This window comes from Microcebus murinus, chromosome 17, assembly GCF_040939455.1.
Source record: "Microcebus murinus isolate Inina chromosome 17, M.murinus_Inina_mat1.0, whole genome shotgun sequence".
Classification (NCBI taxonomy): domain Eukaryota; kingdom Metazoa; phylum Chordata; class Mammalia; order Primates; family Cheirogaleidae; genus Microcebus; species Microcebus murinus.
The window spans coordinates 56377610-56401702 of NC_134120.1; the positions used below are offsets into that span (position 1 = coordinate 56377610).

At 34.9% G+C, this 24093-nt stretch overlaps 1 protein-coding gene and 1 pseudogene across 2 annotated transcripts in view; one reads left to right on the top strand and one right to left on the bottom strand.

Annotated features, from left to right (window-relative positions):
- PIEZO2 (piezo type mechanosensitive ion channel component 2) overlaps window positions 1–24093 on the bottom strand; it is a 449399-nt gene that overhangs the window by 290722 nt on the left and 134584 nt on the right. For both annotated transcript variants that reach the window (XM_012746201.2, XM_075993690.1), the window contains exon 3: window positions 6345–6470. In XM_012746201.2, the coding sequence (XP_012601655.2) occupies window positions 6345–6470 (126 nt within the window). The remainder of the gene's footprint in view (window positions 1–6344; window positions 6471–24093) is intronic.
- Window positions 845–976, top strand: LOC142861739 (uncharacterized; annotated as a pseudogene).

Here is a 24093-nt window from a genome sequence, read left to right on the forward strand (position 1 = left end):
AAGGGGGAGAAAAAGAGAACAACATGAATAGTCAAGACTCTCCCAGATGCTGTTTCTCTCATTAGTTTGCACAAGAAAGCAAGTGGCAGAAAGTGACTTCAGGAAACCACTCTTAAAGCAAGCAGGGTATGAGTTTCCTTTTACATATTTTGTCTCCCATTTCATACGTATTAACTCTTTTCTGTATAGTACCGCCTCAAATATGAAAAATTAAAATAAAGAATTCCCTTAGGCTATGGAATTATTTTTAAGAAGATGGATCCACCAAGTGACTGTGCAAATCTAGGGGTTCATCTCCAATTAACATGATTCAAAGTGTGGATGAATTTATGGCCGCACTTGCCAGGTGACAAGTGAGCACTGGCACCAGCCAGCAAAGTGCATACAGCAGTGGCTCACTCTGTGTCGACCCCTCAGTCATGGGGATGGGTTGATGAACTGCCTACCACGTCTGTCCCTCAGTCTTCTTGTCACATGTGGATACTTGATACAATGGTTCTCAGCGTTGGGAGCCTCGTATGTTTTGAGGATAGAAGTGAATCAGGAAAAAACACTATTCATGCCTATCATCACTTCTGGGTCAGTGAACTTCTGGGCCAAGTTTCATGTGTTCTTAGAATGAGAAAAGATGGAACTCTGGATGCCCGTCCACTCACAGAAGGAAAAACAACTCATCTGAAGGGGGCTAACCTTTAGGGAAAATCAAATCCAACCATGAATGCTGCAACTGAATGAAGCAAAGAATATACTCAATTAATTATAATCACAAATACCCAAACAAGGGAAAATCATGGACTAAATACCAGAAACTCTTATTTAAGCCTTTGAAACTAGACTTAGCCTTAGCTTTGCGCAGTGGCAGTATTGTAGCCAATGAGGTTTATCCAAGGTGTGATTATTGCTAATTGAAACTAGATTTATCCAAAGTCCTAGGAAGTACAGTGGAGGAAACAATCTTAAACATATGATAAATAAGGAGGTACACAGAGAGGGGAAAAGAGTGGAAGGCCAGGCAGAGCCATGCTCAGACTCCCGCTGAGATGTAGGGTGGCGTCATCCAACTCATTTGCCCTCTCAGAGCCTGTTTCTTCATCATTACAATCCTTACCTCAAGCTACCTGAACACCGGGCACTGAATTTATACAAAGAAAAGGTACCCCCTTGGATAAAAGAGACTACACAAAGGGACAGCCCTACAGGATTCAGGCTTGGCCAGCAGACCGGACTCTTCATATAAATAAAATGATTCTGCTGTCTCCAGCTGGCTCCAGCCTGGTGATGGAGGCTCCCACTCACGCCCTCCTCCAGCCAGTGCCTGCATGCAGAGCACAGCTGTCCAGCTGCACAGCCCTTCCCATCCTGAGGACTTGTGTAGAAAATGAAATAAGAATATTAATACATGCATGCATAGGGTCCCATACTTTAAGAATAGTGGAGCCAATCTGTAATGAGATAAAAGGAGTTATTAATTGGAAAAGGAGTATAATGACCCCTGGAGTCTTACAGTTAGTAGATACTCTATAAAAGGTAGTTATTATCATCAGAAATTTTTCCTACATAGCTTTAAACCCAAAAGTTTCTTTCAATCAATAGCATGCTTTAGCATAGCCCAAAAATCCAGACTGGCCTTGAAATGTAACATTGCCACACATCTAACACAGAGTCAAATAAACTACTCCTATGTAATCTGTAATGACATAATTGAAACCGGGTTTACATTTATTTAAGTAGCATAGTTTTGATGGAATGAAAATATTTTAGTAAGCGGCACAACATATGTTTGAGCAAAATTTACACAGGTCTCCCCTGCCTTATGGACTCCTCACCTATAAGAACTCCATTTTGGAAATGAAAAAGGAAAAGAAAAAAAAAAAAAAAACGAAGGAGAAGGAGGTAGTGTTAAGTTTCAGTTCTACACAATGGCACCTTTAACAAACCTGCCAACTAGTCAAAAACTAAATAGAGTGGTTTGAAAAAAATCTTTATTACTGCCAGTTAATATTCACAGGACTCTGGGGAAACAAGAACTTTCAATGACTCAATATTTATAAATGCTACTGTTGTCCCCCAACATGTCTTAGACTCCTAAGAGATGCTGGGATATTTTGCTATAATGAGGGTGAGGGTATAAGTTTTAAATAGGGGAAAGAAGTAGTTTGGAAAATAAAATTAAACACATATAAATGAGCACTTGGTGGTCTTGAATTTGAATCACTTGAATATGATTGGGTAACCTAATTCGTCTGGGTTTTAATTTTAATTTACCAATGTCTTCAACATAGAGAAAATATTCAAAATGTACAACATTGATGACCAAGATAGTTTTTGTCTTTCTATTTGATATTTTGTCACCTTACAGATGAAGATGCCAAAAAGGGCTAAGCTTCAAATTTGGGATATCAAGATAACTGAGTTTGTGTTTACAACTCTGATGGTGTAATTTTAACTCCAAATGCTTGAGAAACAATAACATTAGTGAAGTGAAGTCAAGTCTAAATTAAAAGTCAGTGTTTCCATTACCCACCCTAACAGTATTTTCAGGAGTTTATATAACTTGATCATTAAAAAATGCTCTAGGCTGAAAACCTGGTCTATGTCAATCTTGGACTAAACTAGTTTGTAAAACTCTGAAGTTTGTTCTTCTCTTTTATCCTTTTTCAAGAATGTATTAATTTTAAATGTTACCAATAAAATTGAACTAAAAAAAATTCTGCAACACCTGATGAGCCAATGCTATTACATGCATTACTAGTTTTCAGAAGAAATTTATGATTTCTATAAACTCACCTTTAAGGTGCCTGTGGCTGGAAGTAAAAATCTCAAATTCCTTTCTTAACTCAATCTTTAACATATCCCTTCTCTAGTGGTTACTGCATCAAAAATATAGGAACTTCAAATTGGGACTTTAACTTTTTATAGAAATAAACTTCAAATTGGAATTTAACTCTGTAGAAATAAAGTTTACTATTATGACTTCCATTAAATTGGATCTTTGTGGAATAGAGTTTTCATATAGGGATATCAAAACAAAGGAAAAAGAAGACATTATATTAGATTCTGACATGTTGAAATTATATTACAGTAAAGAATAATAGTAAAGGACATTGGGGCATAAATGAAAATACTGTTTTATTCTTTTTGTTTGTTTGCTTGTTTTTGAGACAGAGTCTTGCTCTGTCACCCAGGCTAGAGTGCAGTGGCATCATCATAGCACACTGCAACCTTCAACTCCTGGGCTCAAGCGATCTACTCCTGAGCCTCCTTAGTAGCTGGAACTCCAGTCACATGCCACCACGCCCAACTAGTTTTTCTTAGTTTTTGAAAAGATGGAGTCTCCCTATGTTGCTCAGCTTGAATGAAAATATTTTTGACAGAGACATGGAAATACCATGGTAGCAGGAAGCCCAAATATTTAGGAAGTGAAGTTAGGAAAGGCAGACCTAGCTCTTCAAGATTGAGGAGAAATCCTTAGGAAAAGGCATGTCAAGAGGCGGTCTCTTACTATACATGAAATGGCCTTCTCCCTTCACCACTGGGAAATACAGACTTCTGCATAATATTAGGTTAAGTATGGAATGTCCGATTTCCTTAAGTACGAAGTTTGACAGTTGCTATCTCTGATATTTCACTTTGACATTTTTTTTTTTTTTATTGTGAAGGTACATCCTCATTGTTTCAAATGCACATTTTGGCTTGTGATTATCTTTCAGATTTTTTTCTGAGCAATTTTTGTGAAACCATGGATAAGTCAAAAATTCATCTTATTTTTTAATATGACTTCCCTCATGGAACCAATGTAGTGCCGACAGCTTGAAATATCAACAAAGTATTTGGGAAAGATGTGGCTAATGAACATACAATACATCAATGGTTTGGTAAGTTCCATTCTGGTGATTTTAATCTTCAAGCGTGTCCACCCCCCAGTCATTGCGCACTGCACCCATTACGTGTATATATACCTACCCCCTCCTACCCCCAACATGTTCAACACCCAATGGACATTACTACTATATGTGCACATAAGTGTTGATCAGTTAATATCAATTTTATGGTGTGTACTTATGGTGCTTGTTTTTCCATTTTTGTGATGCTTCACTTAGTAGAATGGGCTCCAGCTGTATCCAGGATAACACAAGAGGTGCTGGATCAGTGTTGTTTTTTGTGGCTGAGTAGAACTCCATGGTACACATGAATTTGACATCTTATTCTAATACCCTCCAGTGTAGTCCTTCCTATATCACTTATCAACCTAAAATTATTTGCAGAAATGAGTAACACATATTTATAAACTCAAATTTGTAAAGTCTGATAAGTTATCATGTATCCTATAATGAAATATTACTAATTATGAAGACCTCATTATTTTTTTTCAAATCTTTTATTTGGACAATGCCTACAGTTATAAAATTCTTCCTTATGGTCCTGGTAGTGCCTCATTAAGAGATATACATAGGATTTTTGGTTAAGAAGCACTATAAAATATTGCTGCTAACATAATATTGCTGCTAAGTCCAAAAAGATGTAAACATGGCCAAATATAATAAATATTCTTCATCACTATAACATAACCAAAATGTCATTATTTAAACATTATGCTTTATCAACATTTTAATAATGGGAGGAGGCTAGTTTGTATCAAACATTAAAACTACATCTTAACAACTGAATATTATTCAGCCATGAAAAGGGATAAGGTATTGATACATGCTGCAACATGAAGGAACCTTGAAAATATTATGCTAAAAAAAGAAGGCAGACACAGTGCCTACTGATTCTATAATGGTTTTATATAACATGTCTCGAATAGTAAAATCTATTATAATAAACACAGAAAATAGATTAGTGGTTGCCTAGGGATGGTTGGGAAGGGAATGGAGAATAACTATTCATAGGTATAAGATTTCTTTTGGAGGTAATGACTGTTTTGGAATTAGACAGCAGTGATGGTTGCACAACCTTTGGAATACACTAAAAACCACTGAATTGTATAATTTAAATGGGTGAATTTCAGAAGTAAAAATGATTGGAAGACACAGGAAGAACGCCACTGGTAAGCCAAGGGGCACCCAAAGCCACAAGAAGCCAGGAGAGAGGCTTCTCTGGAACTGGTTTTCCCTCACAGTTCTCAGAAGAAACCAACTCCGCCATTATGATTGCAGACTTCTGGCTTCCAAAACTATGAGGCAATAAATTTCTGTTGTTTAAGCCAAAAAAAAAAGAGAGAGAGTGGATTTTATGGTAGGTAAATTATATATCAATTTTAAAAACAACAACCATACCTTAAATAATAGATCTTGAATTTAAAATGTCTATCTTTTGATATGCATTATTTTCAAAGGAACTCTGAATTCAATATTAAGTGGCCAAAATAAACATTAACTTTACCTGTGTATATATACAAAAGTTATGCAGTGAGGGATAATGGATTATTTATGAATATGAATTCTACTAAAGAATCCCTCACTATATTTAAGTTAATACTCTTTGATCAGTGAAGAATTTTGATCTTTTTTATTTTACAAGGAAGGGAAGGTTTACTTCATGTTACTTGTACTTGCACTTATGAAAGTTCAGGAAATTTCAAACCCACAAATGGGTCCTTCAAAGAAAAACTGACAAGTTAAAACTGTTATTACAGTCTATTTCAAATATCCCAGGGTTTATAAAGAAACTTTAACCTAAAACATACGGACTGTGTTCCCTCCATTTAAAGCGCTTCTGTTTTTTCAAGTGACAATCACACATCCTAACCAAAGCATGATTTATTCAATGATAGGTAAATTTTGGAAAGATAATACTATCTAGATAAAACCTATATATGCTTGATATAATTTTTATATCCTTTTTCAGATAATAACTTCAAAATATAATGGGCATAAGATACATTATTTCCCTATAAATATTAATAAAGAATTTGTAAAGAAACTGTATGTGTCATTTCAGTTTTCCTATAAAAACATCAGAAATTTTATATTATGCTTTATATTAATTATAGGATTTATGTCACTGTCTTATAACCATATAAAGTTATTCAACTTTTGTACTTTTATTTATCATGTTAGAAATTATACATGTCTTTTTTTACTAGCTGCACTATAAGCTGCAAAAACTGTTTATAAATCTTGATTTTTAGGTTAAGCCCAATGATAATGTCTTACAGATAGGGACCTGACATTTAATACATGTTGAAGATCCATGAATAAACTTAATCTTATGACCCAGTTTTCCATGGCAAAGCTTCTTCATATGTACCTATACTATGTTGAATTTTCAAGTGAGTGTGTTGACATGTAGCTTTGTTATGCACATACATAATATGAAAAAGAAAACATCATAATACTCACAGTTGTAACCAGGTGCAATACGGTGTTGAGCTTCAAGGCTAGCCAGTGTGATGTGGAAAATGATGTGCAGCAACAGGAAGGAAAGACTGGTGAAGCACAGAGACTTTAATAACCGTCCCGTATGTCCTAGGAGATGAAAAGAACAGAGATTTTATAAGAGAACTTAAGATTAAACACACTCATTCTTTCAACTATGTACAGTTCCACATAGAACATGTTTATGTACAACCTATTATGTAGACTGACTCAAAATATATGTAGTGTAATAATTATAACTTTAATTATTAGTCTATACCTAAAAACTACCTTATTCCTTTGTAAGCTTATATAATTGGCTTTACATTTATTAAAAATTCAATGTAAAAGAAGAATGCTTTTCTATTTATTATATGACATACTGTAGTAGAACCACAAAAAGGCCCTGACCCAGAAAATTTTATAAAGAAGTGCTACCAACTTTGAAGGAAGATAATCCCTATCTGATAAAAACAGTTTCAGAAAGTAGAAAAAGAAGGAAAACTGCCTAAAACATTTTATGAAGTTAGAGTAACTTTAATTTCAAAACTAAGTAAGGCTAGAAAAGAAAATTATAAACCCATTTTACTTATGAAAATAGACAAAAATTATAAAAAAGGATAAACAACTGAAATAGCATAGTAAAAATATAATGCATCACAATACATTATCAAGGGTTTATTGCAGGAAAACAAATATGGTTAACATTGTCTGATATGATATCATGACTTTCTCAATGGATACAGAAAAAACAATTCATAAAGTTCAAAACTTATTTATAATTTTTAAAATGCTAAGAAAACTAGGAATAGAAGGAAACATTCTTAAAGGATTATAACATAACTAAAGCAAACATCCTGTTTATGGTGGAATTTTAGACATAGTCCTTCCACTGTCAGAGAATAATCAAAGACATATCATTGCCACCAATTAACATATCACTGGGTGAACTGGATAATGCCATAAGATAAGAAAAAGAATAAAGAGTCTTAATAATTAGAGTTATTTGCAGATAATATGACAAAAGGAACTATTAATATTTTCAGATGATACCATCATCAATTTTGAACACTAAGCTGAATCCACAGATCAATTATTAGAACAAATATAAAAATTTAAGAAATGATTTAGAAAAATTAATTTATCTCCTCTATATTAGCAATACTCAAATAGAAAATAAGAGACAACTTTATTAGCAATCAAAATTGTATTGTAATGGTGTTGTCAATGTGTAAGTATGCTACGGGAAAGTCTATAAGCTATAGTTATTAAACCAACACTAATCTGGGTGTTGCCATGATTTTAGAGATGTCTTTAAAGGCCATAATCAACTGACATTAATGAAGGGACACTATCCTCCATAATCTGGGAAGGCCTGATTCAATCATCTGGAAGGCCTGAAAACCAGGCTGAGGTAGGGGTGTGTGTGTGTGTGTGTGTGTGTGTGTGTGTGTGTGTGTGTGTGAGTGAGACAGAAAAGAAACTTTGTTACCTGTGGAGAATAACCTTAGCCTGTGCCATGAATTTTGGGTTGCCTATGATTTTCCCTTCCTGATAGCATATCCTATTGATTGTGAACTTCCTTAGCCAGCCTAGATAATCAATTGTGTAAGTAAATTCCTTGTAATAAATCATATATAGAGAAATATATATTATAAATCCTATGGGTATGGTCATTCTAGCTGAAACTTGACTGATAAGAGTATTTAAGAATTAACCTACAAAAGAGTTCACAAGACCTTATGGACAAAATTATAATAAATAGAAAAACAAATAGGAGATATAAATAAATGAAAATATCTGTTACGTTCCTGATGAAATGACCTTATATGATAAAATGTCAATTTCCCTCAAATTTAGTCAAAAATTCAATACAATTTCAAATAAAATGCCAACAAAAACTTTTACACCTTTAACAACATATTTCAAAGTATATAAAAAGCCAGGTGTGTGTGGTGGCTCATGCCTGAGATTCTAACACTTTGGGAGGCTGAGGTGAGAGATTCACTTGAGGACAGGAGTTTGAGACCAGCCTGATGAACATAGTGAGATCCTGTCTCTACAAAAAATAGAAAAATTAGCTGGGCAAGGTGGTTCTCCAGGAGCTGAGGCAGGAGGATCGCGTGAGCCCAGGAATTAGAGGTTGTGTGAGCTATGATGATACCACTGCACTCTAGCCCAGAAAAAAGGATGAGACTCTCTCTCTCTATATATATATGTGTGTGTGTGTATATATATATATATATACATATATATACATGTATATATATCACACGTTTATGAAAAATGCTTTGAAAATTTCAATAAACATTTTATAATATATTTAGAATAAAACTCTATGAATTTCCATGTAAATTTTGAAATTTTTAGAAATAAAGTCAAAAGTAGGTGAGGTTGTTATGTCCTAACAGACATTAATTATGCTACAAACCCCTAAGTTAAAACAAACAAACAAAAAATTAAGATTCCTATGGAGAGAAGAAAAAGTCAAATGGAATACCACATATTGCTCAGAAACATACCAATTTATTTATATTAACTTGATAAATATCAAAGTCAACTCTACAAATTAACAGGAAAAGGATAGGAATAACATCAGCAAGATGGAAGAATAGGAGGTTCTAGCTCTAATTTCCCCACAGAAACATAAATTTTGGCAACCATCCATGGACAAGAATACTTTTGTGGGAGCCCGAGAGGCTGTTCAAGTTTCAAGCACCACCAAGGAACAACAACAAAAAATCCAACAGTAAACATATTGAAGAGGGTAAGAAAAGAAGTTTCATTTAATCCATGTCACCCTTCTCCCGAGGTGGCACGGCTTGGTGCCAAAAAGGCCTGGTTGGCCTTCAATTTCTCACATTGGAGAAAGCAAGAGTAATGTGAGCAACCAGTTTTCCCACTCTTACAGGATGCTACCCAGGAGGCCCATTCTGTTTTGCCTCACCCAGAAGACGGAAAGGATAAACCTAGAAGCCAGAAAAAAAGTGGAGAGTGAATAGCAACCGGTACACAATTCTCAACAGCCAGCCACAAACCCTAATGACCAGCTTATAGACTCCCACGACGAGACCCAACACTGAACCCTACAAGATGACTTGCCAGAGGACCCCCACGACCAACTGATGCAGCCCTTCAGCACCCTGTGCTCCCCATCCTATGGACTGCACTCTGTGTACCTGCATGCATGGCCTGCACAAGCTCCTTCAGCTAACACACAAATCTCAACAGCAGGTAGAAATCTTCGCATCTGGATTGACTGTTCTGGTAAGGGAGAAAATACACAACTTTGAGTATGTCAGGGCCTTGCCCTAGGGAAACTGAAGGCTGTTGGTACCAGGTCTGGTTTTGAGATAGAAATGGCACAAGATCCTAGTACTTCCCCTACAAGAAGGAACAAGAAAAGAGGAGCAGAGGCACCCATAGACAAAGTCTGAGAGACCCCTAGAAAATCTAACCAGACTCACTAATAAAGACCCTTCTAGCCTAAAGACAGTCAGTAAAGACTGGAGATAGTGACTCCTTCTTCAAATGTTAAGACATCAGTGCAAGTCTTCAAAGAACATGAAGAATCAAGAAAATATGACACCACCGAAGGAAAAAACATCAAGTTCCAGTGTCTGACTTCAAAGAAATGGAGATCTACCAATTGCCTGAGAAATAATTGAAAATAATCACCTTGAAGTTCAGTGAGCTACAAGAGAACACAGATAAACAATTAAACAAAATTTTTGAAAAAATGAACGCACTGAGACTTCAATAAAGAGATAGAAACCATAAGAAATAACCAAATAAAAAATGTGGAGCTGAAGAATACAATGTCTTAACTGAAAAACTGAATAAAGAGTTTCAACAACAGACTTTATCAAGCAAAATAACCTCAGCAAACATTTGAATTATCCATTAGAGGAACAAGAAGAAGATAAGAGAATGAAAGAGTTAAAAAAAAAAAGTCCCTATCAGATATGGGACATCATCAAAGTGAACTTATATACATTTTATGGTGTCCAAGAAGGAGTAGAGAAAGACAATGAGGAAGAAAGCTTGGCCGGGCGCTGTGGCTCACGCCTGTAATCCTAGCTCTCTGGGAGGCCGAGGCGGGTGGATCGTTGGAGCTCAGAAGTTCAAGACCAGCCTGAGCAAGAGCCGAGACCCCGTCTCTACTAAAAATAAAAAAAAAAAAAAACGTTAATTGGCCAACTGAAAATGGAAAAAAAAAAAATAAAGGAATAAAAAAAAAAAAATTTTGAGAGTGCCGTGGCATCAGCTTAGCTCACAGCAACCTCAGACTCCTGGGCTCAAGCAATCCTGCTGCCTCGGCCTCCTGAGTAGCTGGGACCACGGGCATGCACCACATGCCTGGCTAATTGTTTTTTCTATATCTATTAGTTGGGCAATTAATTTCTTTCTATTTATAGTACAGACAGGGTCTTGCTCTTGCTCAGGCTGGTTTTGAGATCCTGACCTCAAGCAATCTGCCCCCCCTTGGCCTCCCAGAGTGCTAGGATTACAGGCGTGAGCCACCGTGCCCAGCCCAAATAAACTCTCTATATTAATTTTGCCTCAGCTTTGCTATTAGATAAAAAATCTCATGGACAGACAATAGTATCTTGTTTTAGTTTGTAAACTTTCCCTGATTGGTAATGAGATTGAGCAACTTTTCCTATATTATTCCTTGGATGTTTTTTCTTCTTTGATTTGCCATTTTATATTCTTTGCCTCTTTTCCTTTCCTTCACTTTCCCTTTCCCTTTCCTTTCCTAAAAAAAAAAAAAAAAAAAAAAAAAAAAAAAAAAAAAAAAAAAAAAAAAAAAAAAAAAAAAAAAAAAAAAAGAAAGCTTATTTAAGAAATAATGACAGAAAATTTCCTAAATCTGGAGAGTGGAATGAACATACAGGTCCAGTAAGCCCCAAGAATTCCACATAGGTTGAGTATAAAGAGATATTCACAGAGAGGCATTATAATTAAATTGTCAAAAGTCAAAACCAAAGAGTTTTGAAAGCAGTAAGAGAAAAGCAACTTGTCATACAAGGGTACAATCAGCAGACTATAAGAGGATTTCTCATCAGAAACCTTGTAAGCCAGAAAAGAGTGGGGCAATATATTCAAAGTACTAAAGGGAAAAAAATGCTAACCAAAAAGAATATACCCACTAAAGTTGTCATTGAGAAATAAAAGAGAGAGATTTTCACAGACAAGCAAAGCTAAGAGAATTTATCATCACTAGACATGCCTTACAAGAAATGCTAAAGGGAGTTCTTTAAAATGAAATGAAAGAACAAAAGACACTGTATAAAAAAGACATCTGCACTCAAATGTTTATAGCAGCACAATTCACAATTGCAAATATGTGGAAACAACCCAAGTGCCCATCAATATAGGAGTAGATTAATAAAATGTGGTATATGTATACCATGGAGTTCTACTCAGACACACACACAAAAAAAATTACAATGGTGATCTAGCACCTCTTATATTATCCTGGATAGAGATGGAGCCCATTCTACTAAGTGAAGTATCCCAAGAATGAAAAAACAAGCACCACATGTACTCACCATCCAATTGGTTTTAACTGATCAACGCTTAAGTGCACACATAGTAATAACATTCACTGGGTGTCGGGCAGATGGGGGTGAGGGGATGGGTATATACACACATAATAAGTGTGATGTGCACCATCTGGGACATGGACATGCTTGAGGCTCTAACTTGAGTTGGGCAAGAGCAATATATGTAACCTAAACATCTGTACCCCCATAATATGCTGAAATAAAAAAGGAAAAATAATGAAATGAAAGAACATTAGCCAATAAAGGGCTGATAACAAGAATCTATCTAGAACCAAAATCTATCTAGAATCTATCTAGAAGAAAAAAAATCAAACAATCCCATCAGTAAATGGGCAAAGGACATGAACAGAAACTTTTCAAAAGAAGACATAATAATGACCAGCAAACACATAAAAAAAACTGCTCAACATCTCTAATCATTAGGGAAATGCAAATCAAAACCACAATGAGATAATCACCTAACCCCAGTGACAATGGCCTGTATCAAAAAATCCCAAAGTAACAAATACCAGCAAGGATGTGAAGGGATAGGAACACTCTTACACTGCTGGTGGGACTGCAAATTAATGCAACCTCTGTGGAAAAGAATCTAGAGATACCTCAAAGAGCTGAAAATAGAAACACCATTTGATACAGCAATAGCACTATTAGGCATCTACCCAAAGGAACAAAAGTCATTCTATGATAAAGGCATCTGTATTCAAATGTTTATGGCAGCACAGTTCACTATAGCAAGGATATATAAACAACCCGAGTGCCCGTTGATCCATGAGTAGATTAATAAAATATGGTATATGCATACAATGGAATAATATTCAATTATAAAACATAGCAGTGATCTAGCACCTCTTATATTTTCCTGGATAAAGCTTGAGACAATCGTCCGAAGTAAGGTATCACAAAAATGGAAGAATAGTCACCACATTTGTACTCACTATCAAATTGGCACTGACTGATCAACACTAAGGTGCTCACACAGTAATAATATTCCTTGGGGGTTGGAAGTGGGTAAACTCACAACTAATGGACGCGGTGAGCATTCTAGGGGCCAAAAGTGCACACCTCAAAGCATGGTTTGGATGTGGCAAAGTCATAACTATGTAATCAAAATGTTTGTACCCCCATAATATCCTGAAATAAAAAAAAAAAATGAAAAGAAAAAGAACACTAATCAGCAACATGAAAACATATGAAGATATAAAACTACTTGATAATTTTATACTCAAATTCAGAATACTCTAATACTATTATAGCAATATGTAAAACATATTGAATTCTAGTACAAAAGTTAGAATACAAAAGTACTAAAAATAACTATAGTTCTACAATAATTTGTTAATGGATACAAACAAAAAAGATGTAAATTGTGACATCAACAAATAAAATGGGGGAGCAAATCAATAACATAAAATGGATTAAGTAAAAGTGTTTTTTTGTATGTGATTGAAATGAAGTTGTTACAAACTTAAAATAGATTGCTATATCTATAAGATATTTTATGTAAGACTCATAATTACACACAAAACTATACTATTAATAAATACGCATAAGATAAAGAGAAAGGAATCAAAGCATATCAATATTAAAAAATCATTAAATTACAGAGGAAAACAGCAAGAGAGGAAGAAAGGAGCAAAGAAACTACAGAACAGTCAGTAAATAATTACCAAAATGTCAATACTAGATCCTTATCTATGAATATTTACTTTAAATGTAAAGGAATTAAATTCTCCCATTAAAAGATATAATGTGGATGATTGGATAAAATAAGATACAACTATATATTACCTATAAGAGACTCACTTTAGCTCTAAAGTCACACATAGGCTGAAAATGAAGGGATGGAAAACAATAGCTGGGGACTTGAATATCCCACTTTCAACAATGGATAGATCATATAGACATAAAATAAATAAAGAGAAATGGATTAGAACAACACTATACACTAACTGGACCTAACAGACATATACAGAACATTCCAACCGACAGCAACAGAATATATGTTCTTCTCAAGCACACATGGAACATTCTTCAGGACAGGTCATACATTGGGCTACAAAACAAGTCTGAACAAGTTTAATAATATTGAAACCACATCAATTTTTCTGACCACAGTGGTATGAAACTAAAAATCAATAATAGAAGGAAAATTGGAAAATTCACAAATATGGGGAAATTAAGTGACACATTCCTAAAACAACCAATGGATCAAAGAAGAAATCAAGAAGGAAATAAAAAATATGTGGAGACAAATGAAAATGGAAGCACAACAAATACAATATGCTTAGAAGCAGCAAAAGCAGTCCTAAGGCAGAAGTTTATAGCAACACAAGACTATATTTAAAAAATACCTGAAGATCTCAAATAAACAACCTAACTTTACAATGCAGGGCACTAGAAAAAGGAGAAAAAACTAAGCCAAACGTTAGCAGAAGGAAGGATAAAGTTTAGAGCAGAAGTAAATGAATTAGAAAAGAGAAAACAATATAAATGATCATTGTCATAAGAATTGGTTTTTTGAAAAGGTAAATAAAATTGACAAATCTTTACTACCAAAATAAGAGAGAAGACCCAAATAAATAAAGTTATAAATATAAAAGGAGACATTATAACTGATACCACAGAAATACAAAGGATCATAAGAGACTACCAAGAGTTATCCAATTTACCAACAAATTGGATAACTACAAGAAATGGACAAAATCCTAAAAACATACAAACTACTAGGACTGAATCATGAAGAAATAGAAAATCTGAATAGATCATTAATAAGGAAGGAGATCCAAACAGTATTTAAAACTCTCCTAACAAAGAAACCACAGAACCAGATAGCTTCACTGGTGAACTCCACCAAATATTTAAAGACGACCTCATCCTCTCAAACTCTTCCACAAAATTAAAGTGAAGGGGACACCTCTGAACTCATTCTATAAGGCCAACATTACTCTGATACTCACCAGAAAAAGGACCCTATTAGAAAAGAAAATTATAAGCCAATATCCCTGATGAATATAGATGCAACAGTTTTCAAAAATATATTAGCAAACTGAAGTCAACAGCACATTAAAAGGACCATATGTCATAATCAAGTGGAATTCATCACTGGATCACAAGGATGGTTCAATATATATAAATCTATAAATGTTAAACACCACATTAAAAGAATGGAGATTAGAAATTTAATAGATGCAGGAAAAGCATTTAGCATAATTCAATATCTTTTCATGATAAATATTTTAAAAGTTAGGTGTAGAAGTATACCTAAACACAATAAAAACCATATGTTATAATACTACAGCTGATCTCATACTCAATGGTGAAAAGCTAATAATTTTTCCTGTATTATCAGAAACAAGACAAAGATTCATGCTCTTACCACTTCTATTCAACCCAGTACTGGAAGTCCTAGCCAGAGCAATTAGGCAAGAGAAAGAAATAAAAGGCACTCCTATTGGAAAGGAAGAAGTTGTCCCTGTTTGCAGATTATATAACCTTATGTATTGAAAACCCTAACACCTATCAAAAAAAATCAGAACTAATAAACAAATTCAGTAAAGTTGCAGGATATAAAATCAAATTGTAAAAATCAGCTATTTTTTGTAAGAAAACAAATATACAAATTTATTATATAAATTTACAATAGCATCAAAAACAACAAGATATTTAGGTATAAATTTACAAAGGTGATAGGTCTGCACTCTGAAAACTGTAAAACATTATGAAAGAAATTAAAGTAGATACACAAAAATAGAAATATATCCCATGTTCATGGATTAGAATAACTAATATTATTAAAATGTCCATACTACCCAAAGTGATCTAGAGATTCAATGCAATCTCTATCAAAATTCCAATAGTATTTTTCACAGAAACAGGAAGACTATCCTAAAATTTGTATGAAACCACAAAAGACCCTAAATAGGCAACCAATCTTAAATAAGAAGAAAAAAGCTGAAGACTACATATTTCCTGATTTCAAATTTTAGTATAAAACTATAGCAATTATGGTTCTGGCATAAAAACAGGCACACAGATGACTGGAATAGAAGAGAGACCCCAGAAACAATCCCCGACATATACAACCAATTAACATCTCCAAGAACACACGATTGAGGAAGGAGAGTCTCTTCAGTATAAAGTACTGAGAAAGCTGGATATAGTATACATCTATGATACAGCATAGTGCTTATAGCTGAAAATATTGTATTGTATGCTTAAAATTACTAAGGAGATAGATCTTATGCTAACTGTTCTTACTCCCCAAAAAATCAAACAACAAAAAATACTACTAATAATAAAGGGGTGTCCAGGTGTAGTGGCTCAAGCCTGTAATCCTAGCACTCTGGGAGGCAAAGGCAGGAGGATCACTCCAGGTCAGGAGTTCAAAACCAGCCTGAGCAAGAGCGAGACCCCGTCTCTACTAAAAATAGAAAAAAATTAGCTGGACAAATAAAAATATATAGAAAAAATTAGCCAGGCATTGTGGCGCATGACCGTAGTCCAAGTTACTCAGGAGGCTGAGGCAGAAGGATTGCTTGAGCCCAGGAGTTTGAGGTTGCTGTGAGCTAGGCTGATGCCATGGCACTCTAGCCCAGGCAATAGAGTGAGACTCTATCTCCAAATAAATAAATAAATAAAAATAAAAAAATAAAGGGGGAGCAATGAAACTTTGGAAGATGATGGATGTTTATGGCTTTGATGGTGGTGATGGTTTCATATGTGTGTACTTATCCCCAAAACCCATAAAGACATATACATTAAGCATGTACAGCTTTTTCTGTGTAAATCATACCGCAATAAAGTAGTTTTAAAAATTAAAAGTAAAGGATAGCTTACCTAGAAGACAAAAACTGGCTCAATAAATAGAGAAAAAAATAATGCTGGATAACACAAAGGTAGTCTCCAGACAATAAAGACCTAAATGTGAAAGACAAAACTCTAGAGTTAATAGATGAAAAGATAAAATAACTTTGTGACTTTGGAGTGAGGATTATCTTCTAAAACAATATCTAAGAATATAAGCTATCAGGCAATAATAATAATAAAGATGGATTTGACTGCATTAAATTTGGATATTCAAAAAATGCCAACATAAATAATATAAACAGATGAATATACATGATATCTAAAATGTACATGAGATTAATATTTAGAATAGATAAGAAGCTCCTGTATATCAAAAACAAGATAGGTAAACCAACAGAGAAGTAGGTAAAACATCTAAGTAAGCATCCTACAAAGGAAAACCTGATCAGGCAATATGTTTATACAGAGAAGCAAAAAGCCATTATAGAAAAATTATAACTAAAACAAAAATGAGCTAGCATTTTACACCCATTGGATTAGCAAAAAATTAGACAAAAATCATAATATTGAATGGCTGGGAGAGGAAACAACATTTTGCTAGTAGGATGAAATTGATATAGCCTTTCTGGAAGTCATTACTTAGAATTATACTGCCTAAGTTATTGATTTGAAATCATTCTTTTTTAATGGAATTGTTTACAACTATAAATTTCCCTCTGAGCACTACTTTCACTGCATCCAATAAGTTTTGGTATGTTGTGTTTTTATTTCCATTTGTCTACAGGCATTCTCTAGTTTCCCTTGTGATTATCTCTTTGATCCATTATTTGTTTAACAGTAGGTTGTTTAGTGTTCTTTGAGCTTCTTGTACCTGGATATCTAGATTTTTAGCATGCCCTGGGATATTATCCTCACAGTGGTTAACAGACTTAAACCTAAGGAATGAAACTATAAGAACTCTAGAAGAAAATGTTGGAAAAACTCCTATAGACATTAGCCTAGGGAAAGAATTTATGAAGAAGACCCCAAAGGCAATCACGGCAACAGCAAAAATAAATAAATGGGACCTGATCAAATTAAAAAGCTTCTGCACAGCCAAGGAAACTATCACAAGAGCAAACAGATAACCCACAGAATGGGAGAAAATATTCACATTCACTCAGGGTGGCTCGCGCCTGTAATCCTAGCACTCTGGGAGGCTCAGGCAGGCAGATTGTTTGAGCTCAGGAGTTCGAGACCAACCTGAGCAAGAGCAAGAACCAGTTTCTATTAAAAATAGAAACAAATTAGCTAGACAACTAAAAATATATAGAAAAAAATAGCTGGGCATGGTGGCGCATGCCTGTAGACCCAGCTACTTGAGAGGCTGAGGCAGTAGGATTGCTTGAGCTCAGGAGTTTGAAGTTCCTGTGAACTAGGCTGACACCACAGCACTCTAGCCCAGGCAACAGAGTGAGATTCTGTCTCAAAAAAACAAACAAAAAAATCAAAAAACCCTATCAAAAAGTGGGTAAAAGACATGAACAGAAATTTTTCAAAAGAACATAGATAAATGGCCAACAAACATATGAAAAAATGCTCAACATCTCTAATCATCAGGCAAATGCAAATCAAAACCACAATGAGATATCACATAACTCCAGTGAGAATGGCCTTTATCAAACAGTCCCAAAACAATAAATGCTGGCATGGATGTGGAGAGATAGGAACACTCATCCACTGATGGTGGGACTGCAAACTAGTACAACCTCTGTGGAAAGTAATATGGAGATACCTCAAGAAGCTACAAGTAGAACTACTATTTGATCCACCAATCCTATTACTGGGCATCTACTCATAAGAACAAAAGATATTCTATAAAAAAGACTTCTGCAATAGAATGCTTATAGCAGCACAATTCACAATAGCAAAGATGTGGAAACAACCCAAGTCCCAATCAATATAGGAGTAGATTAATAAAATGTGGTATATGTATACCATAGAGTTCTACTCAGCCAAAAAACAATGATGATATAGTACCTCTTGTATTATTCTGAGTAGAGCTGGAACCCATTCTACTAAGTGAAGTATTCCAAGAATGAAAAAACAAGCACCACATGTACTCACCATCAAATTGGTTTTCACTGATTAACACTTAAGTGCACATATAGTAATAACATTCATTGGGGGTTGGGAAGGTGGGAGGGGGGAGGAGGGGATGGGTAAATACACACCTAATGGGTGTGGTGTGCACCATCTGGGTGATGACATACTTAAAGCTCTGACTTGATTGGGGCAAAGGCAATATGTAATCTAAACATTTGTTTCCCCATAATATGCTGAAATAAAAAATAAATTAAAAAAAGAATGGGTTGTTTAACTTCCATGTATTTGTGAATTTTCCAGGTTTCCTTAGAAATTGAAATTAATTTAAAATTCCAGTTAAAATTTCCAGTGAAAACTGGTATTAATTTCAAGCTTTATTCACTGTAGTTGGAGAAGATACTTTGTATTATTTCACATTTTAAAATTTCTTAGGAATTGTTTTCTGACATAACATATGATCTATCCTAGTGCACATACCATGTAAACTTGAGAATAATATGTATTCTCTTTTTGTTGAGTGGAATGTTGCATATATGTCTCCTAAGTCTAGTTGGCTTATAGTATTTACTGTTCAAGTCCTCTCTTTCCTTGTTAGTATTCTATCTAGATCAGGGGTCCTCAAACTTTTTAAACAGGGGGCCAGTTCACTGTCCCTCAGACCATTAGAGAGAGCCAGACTATAGTTTAAAAAAAACTATGAACAAATTCCTATGCACACTGTACATACCTTAGTTTGAAGTAAAAAAACAAATGGCCAAAAACACCCGCATGTGCCCAGTGGGCCGTAGTTTGCGGACGCCTGATCTAGATGTTCCTTCCATTATTGAAAGTGGGCAGTTGAAGTATCCAACTATTATTGTATAATTGTCTGTTTCTTCCTTCAGGTCTGTCAATGTTTGATCTATATATTTTGGGGCTCTATTGTTTGTTGAGTATATGTTCATACTTGTTATGTCTTCTTAATGAATTGATCTTTTACCAATATACACTGTCCTTCTTTGGGTCTTGTAACTGTTTGGGGTTTTTTTGTGGTTTTTTTGGGGGGCTAGGTGGCATATTCTGATCCACTTTATTTCTTTTTTTTTATTTCGGCATATTATGGGGGTACAAATTTTAAGGTTTCAAACTTTTTGACTTACAGTATATTGTCTGGTATTAATGAAGGCACCCAGCACTTTTTTGGTCACTATTTACATGTACTATATGTTTACCTCCTTTTATAGTCAACTATTTTGTCTTTGGATTTTAAGTGAGTCTCTTATAGACAACATATAGTTGAATTATTTTTTATTATGCATTCTGCCATTTCTACTTTTTGACTGGAGAGTTTAATCTGTTGATATCACATGTAAGAGCTGGCTATTTATGACTCTGCTTTAGCCATTACTTCCTGTTTTCACTGAGCCTAGAAATCACATAGAGGTGAAAACTTAGTGTCATCTCAGGTCTTTTCTGAGTATGCATCCTGTCCTGGTAATGTATATGACTTTCTGAATTCCCCAGCAATATGGGGACACTTTTGACCGCTGCCATTTCCCAAAGAAACGCTCTCCCAGCTTATCTTCCAAGGGTTCAGGACTCTATTGTTTATCTCAATTGTAATCTTTTGCTCTGGACAATTGTGAGTTGTTTATTTGCTTTACAATGTTTCCAAGGAATGCCTGATCCTATCTACCTGAGTTACACAAAACAAGTGCCTTGCATCAATCTTTTAGGCATCCTTCAGATGTAGTAGAATAGACAAATAACAATTCTTTGGAAATAGTTATTAGCCCTTTATCAGATGTGTAGCATGCAAATATTTTCTCCCATTCCATAGGTTGTCTGTTCGCTCTCATGATAGTTTCCTTGGCTGTGCAGAAGCTTTTTAATTTGATTAGGTCCCATTTATTTATTTTTGCTGTTGCCATGATTGCCTTTGGGGTATTCTTCATAAATTCTTTCCCTAGGTCAATGTCTATAAGAATTTTTCCAACAACATTGCCTTCTATAATTCTTAGTTTCATGCCATAGGTTTACGTCTATTATCCACCATGAATTCATTTTTGTGAGAGGTGATAGGTACAGATACTGTTTCAGTCTTTTGCATGTAGCTATCCAATTTTCCCAGCACCAATTATTGAATAAGGATTCTTTCCCTCAGTGTGTTTTTGTCTTTTTTGTCAAACATCAGATGGCTATATGAGAATGGTTTTATATCTAGGTTCTCAGTTCTGTTCCCTTCGTCTCATCTCTGTTCTTGTGCCAGTCTCATGCTATATTAGTTACTATAGCCTTGTAGCATAGCTTGAAGTCTGATAAATTGATGCCTCCAAATTTGTTCTTTTTGCTTAAGATTGCTTTTGCTACACAGGGTCTTCTCTAGTTCTATACAAAGCATAGAATTATTTTTTGTAGATCTTCAAAAATGATGTTGGTATTTTAATATGGATTGCATTGAATCTGTAGGTCACTTTGGGTAGTATAGATAGTTTAACAATGTTGATTGCTGACCTATGAGCATGGTATGGTTTTCCACCTGTTTATATTTTCTGCTATTGTCTTCCTCAGTGCTTCACAGTTTTCCCTGTAGAGGTCTTTTACCTCCTTAGTTAAATATATTCCTAGATATTTTATTTTCTTTGTTGCTATTGTGAAGGGTATTGAGTCTTTGATTTGGTTTTCAGTTTGACTGTTGTTGACATATAGGAATCCTACTGATTTCCTTAGGTTACATTGATTTTGTAACCTGAGACTTTGCTGAATTTATTTTATCAATTCCAGTAGTCTGATGGCAGAATCTTCAGGGTTTTCTGGATATAAGATCATATTGTCAGGAAAGAGTAATAGTTTGACCTATTCTGCCCCCATTTGGATGCCCTTGATTTCCTTCTCTTGTCTGATTTTCTTGGCTAGCATTTCCAGCACTATGTTGAATAGAAACGGTGATAGAGGGTAGCCTTATCTGGTTCCAGTTCTAAGCGGGAATGCTTTCAATTTTTCCCCATTCAGTATAATGTTGGCTGTGGATTTGTCATATATGGCTTGTATCACTTTTAGGTAAACCCCATCTATGCCTATTTTGTTAAGCATTCTTATCAAAAGGGTGTTGAATTTTTTCAAATGCTTTTTCTGCATCTATTGAGAGGATCTTATGGTTTTGGGTTTTTGTTTTTGCTTCTGTTTATGTGGTGAATTACATTTATAGATTTGCATATGTGGAACTGTATAAAACTCAGGAAAATCAGCAAAATAAATAATCAAACAACCCTATCAAAAAGTGGGCAAAGCACATGAACAAAAACTTTTCAAAAAAAGATAGACTAATGGCCAACAAACATATGAAAAAATGCTCAACATCTCTAATCATCAGGCAAATGCAAATCAAAACCACAATGAGATATCACTTATCTCCAGTGAGAATGGCCTTTATCAAACAGTCCCAAATAAATAAATGTTCACATGGATGTGGATAGGTAGGAATACTCATACCATGCTGGCGGGACTGCAGATTAACACAACCTCTGTGGAAAGTAATAGGAAGATACCTCAAAGAGTTACAAGCAGAACTACCATTTGATCCACCAATCCCATTACTGGGCATCTACCTAAAGGAACAAAAGACATTGTATAAAAAAGACATCTGCACTAGAATGCTTATAGCAGCACAATTCACAATAGCAAAGATGTGGAAACAACCCACGTGCCCATCAACACATGAGTGTATTTATAAAATGTAGTATATGTATACCGTGGAGTTCTATTCAGCCACAAAAAAACAATGCTCATCTAGCATCTCTTGTATTATCCTGCATAGAGCTGGAACCCATTCTACTAAGTGAAGTATCCCAAGAATGGAAAAACAAGCACCACATGTACCCACCATCACATTGGTATTAACTGACTTAACTGACCAACACTTAAGTGCCATATAGTAGTATAACATTCATTGGGTGTCAGGCAGGTTGGAGAAAGGATGGGATCCATATATTCACATCTAATGGTGCAGTGCACACGGTCTGGAAGATGGACATGCTTGATGCTCTGACTCAGGTGGGTCAAAAGCAATATACGTAACCTAAACATTTGTACCCCTGTAATATGCTGAAACAAACAAAAAACAATTCTTTGGAGATAAGGTCTGCTGTGCTCTCTCTGTAAGCATGGACCAGAGTCCTACACTGGGAATGCAGGCTGCAATCTTAAAGATCTCCTCCAACACTCTGCGGATGGGCATGGATCAAAGACAAATGCAAATGTCAAAACACTTTCCTGCCATTTTAAAGTTGCCTTTCTCTTTGTTCTTCATTCTCTTGTTTACTGTAAACCTTTTAACAATTTAAAAAGTTCTGAAAAAGTTGATTCTGATAGTTTTGCTTGATTTCCTTCTGTGGATGGACAGCGCTTGGAGCTACCTATTCAGCAATTTTCACTGATGTCCTCTTTTCCAATTTCAAAACACTTTTTATTCCAATTTATGTTTTTCTTTTATTTTGTGGACATATATTGTATGAATATTCTCTCAAATGAATTAAGTGGAAGATAATTATGCATTTGGGTAAGTGAAATGCAGGAATAACTAAATCTAACTTAGATAATAACATCACAATAATCAATAATAACTAAATCTAACTTAGGTAGTAATACCGTAGGCCATTTGTAATGTCTTTCTCTATTCCCATATTTTCCTGATAACTAATAATAAGACTAGAACAATTGATTGGAGTGAATAACCATCAAATTATATCTACTTTCAAAACCTTTTTTTATCTTTTTTTCTTGACCCTAGCCCAAAGCTAGTTGCAAAGCTGCACTTCTGCTGCCTTGAAGACATCTAACTCCCCCATTCCAAATTTGTCTCTGACCAAAGGGACTGGAGAAATGTGTCTCAGAAACTAAATAGTAAAACGGAAATACTGGCAAGAAGGTAGAAAGAAGCAGGATCCTTTAATTCTGTTATAAATCAGAAGAGTTTTAGTATCACCCCAAACTATATATTCATGGAACAGCCCCAAATGAGCTTTGAAAACTGAACTATGATATTAAAACTGCCCCAGTCCCAAACTGATCTCTGACTAATGCATGTGCAGGCCAGGCCCAAATATTATGGCAAAGGTTTTAAGAACTGAACTGACATTGGAACCACTAACCACAGAAAGTGAAACAAAGCTTGTGGCCTAAAACCCACTGATTGACTACCTCCTAAAACAAAGAAACAAAGTAAAAACAAAATTCTCCAAAGGATTTTAATGTCACTCAGTGTCTTATAACATAATATTCAAAGTGTCCAAGAT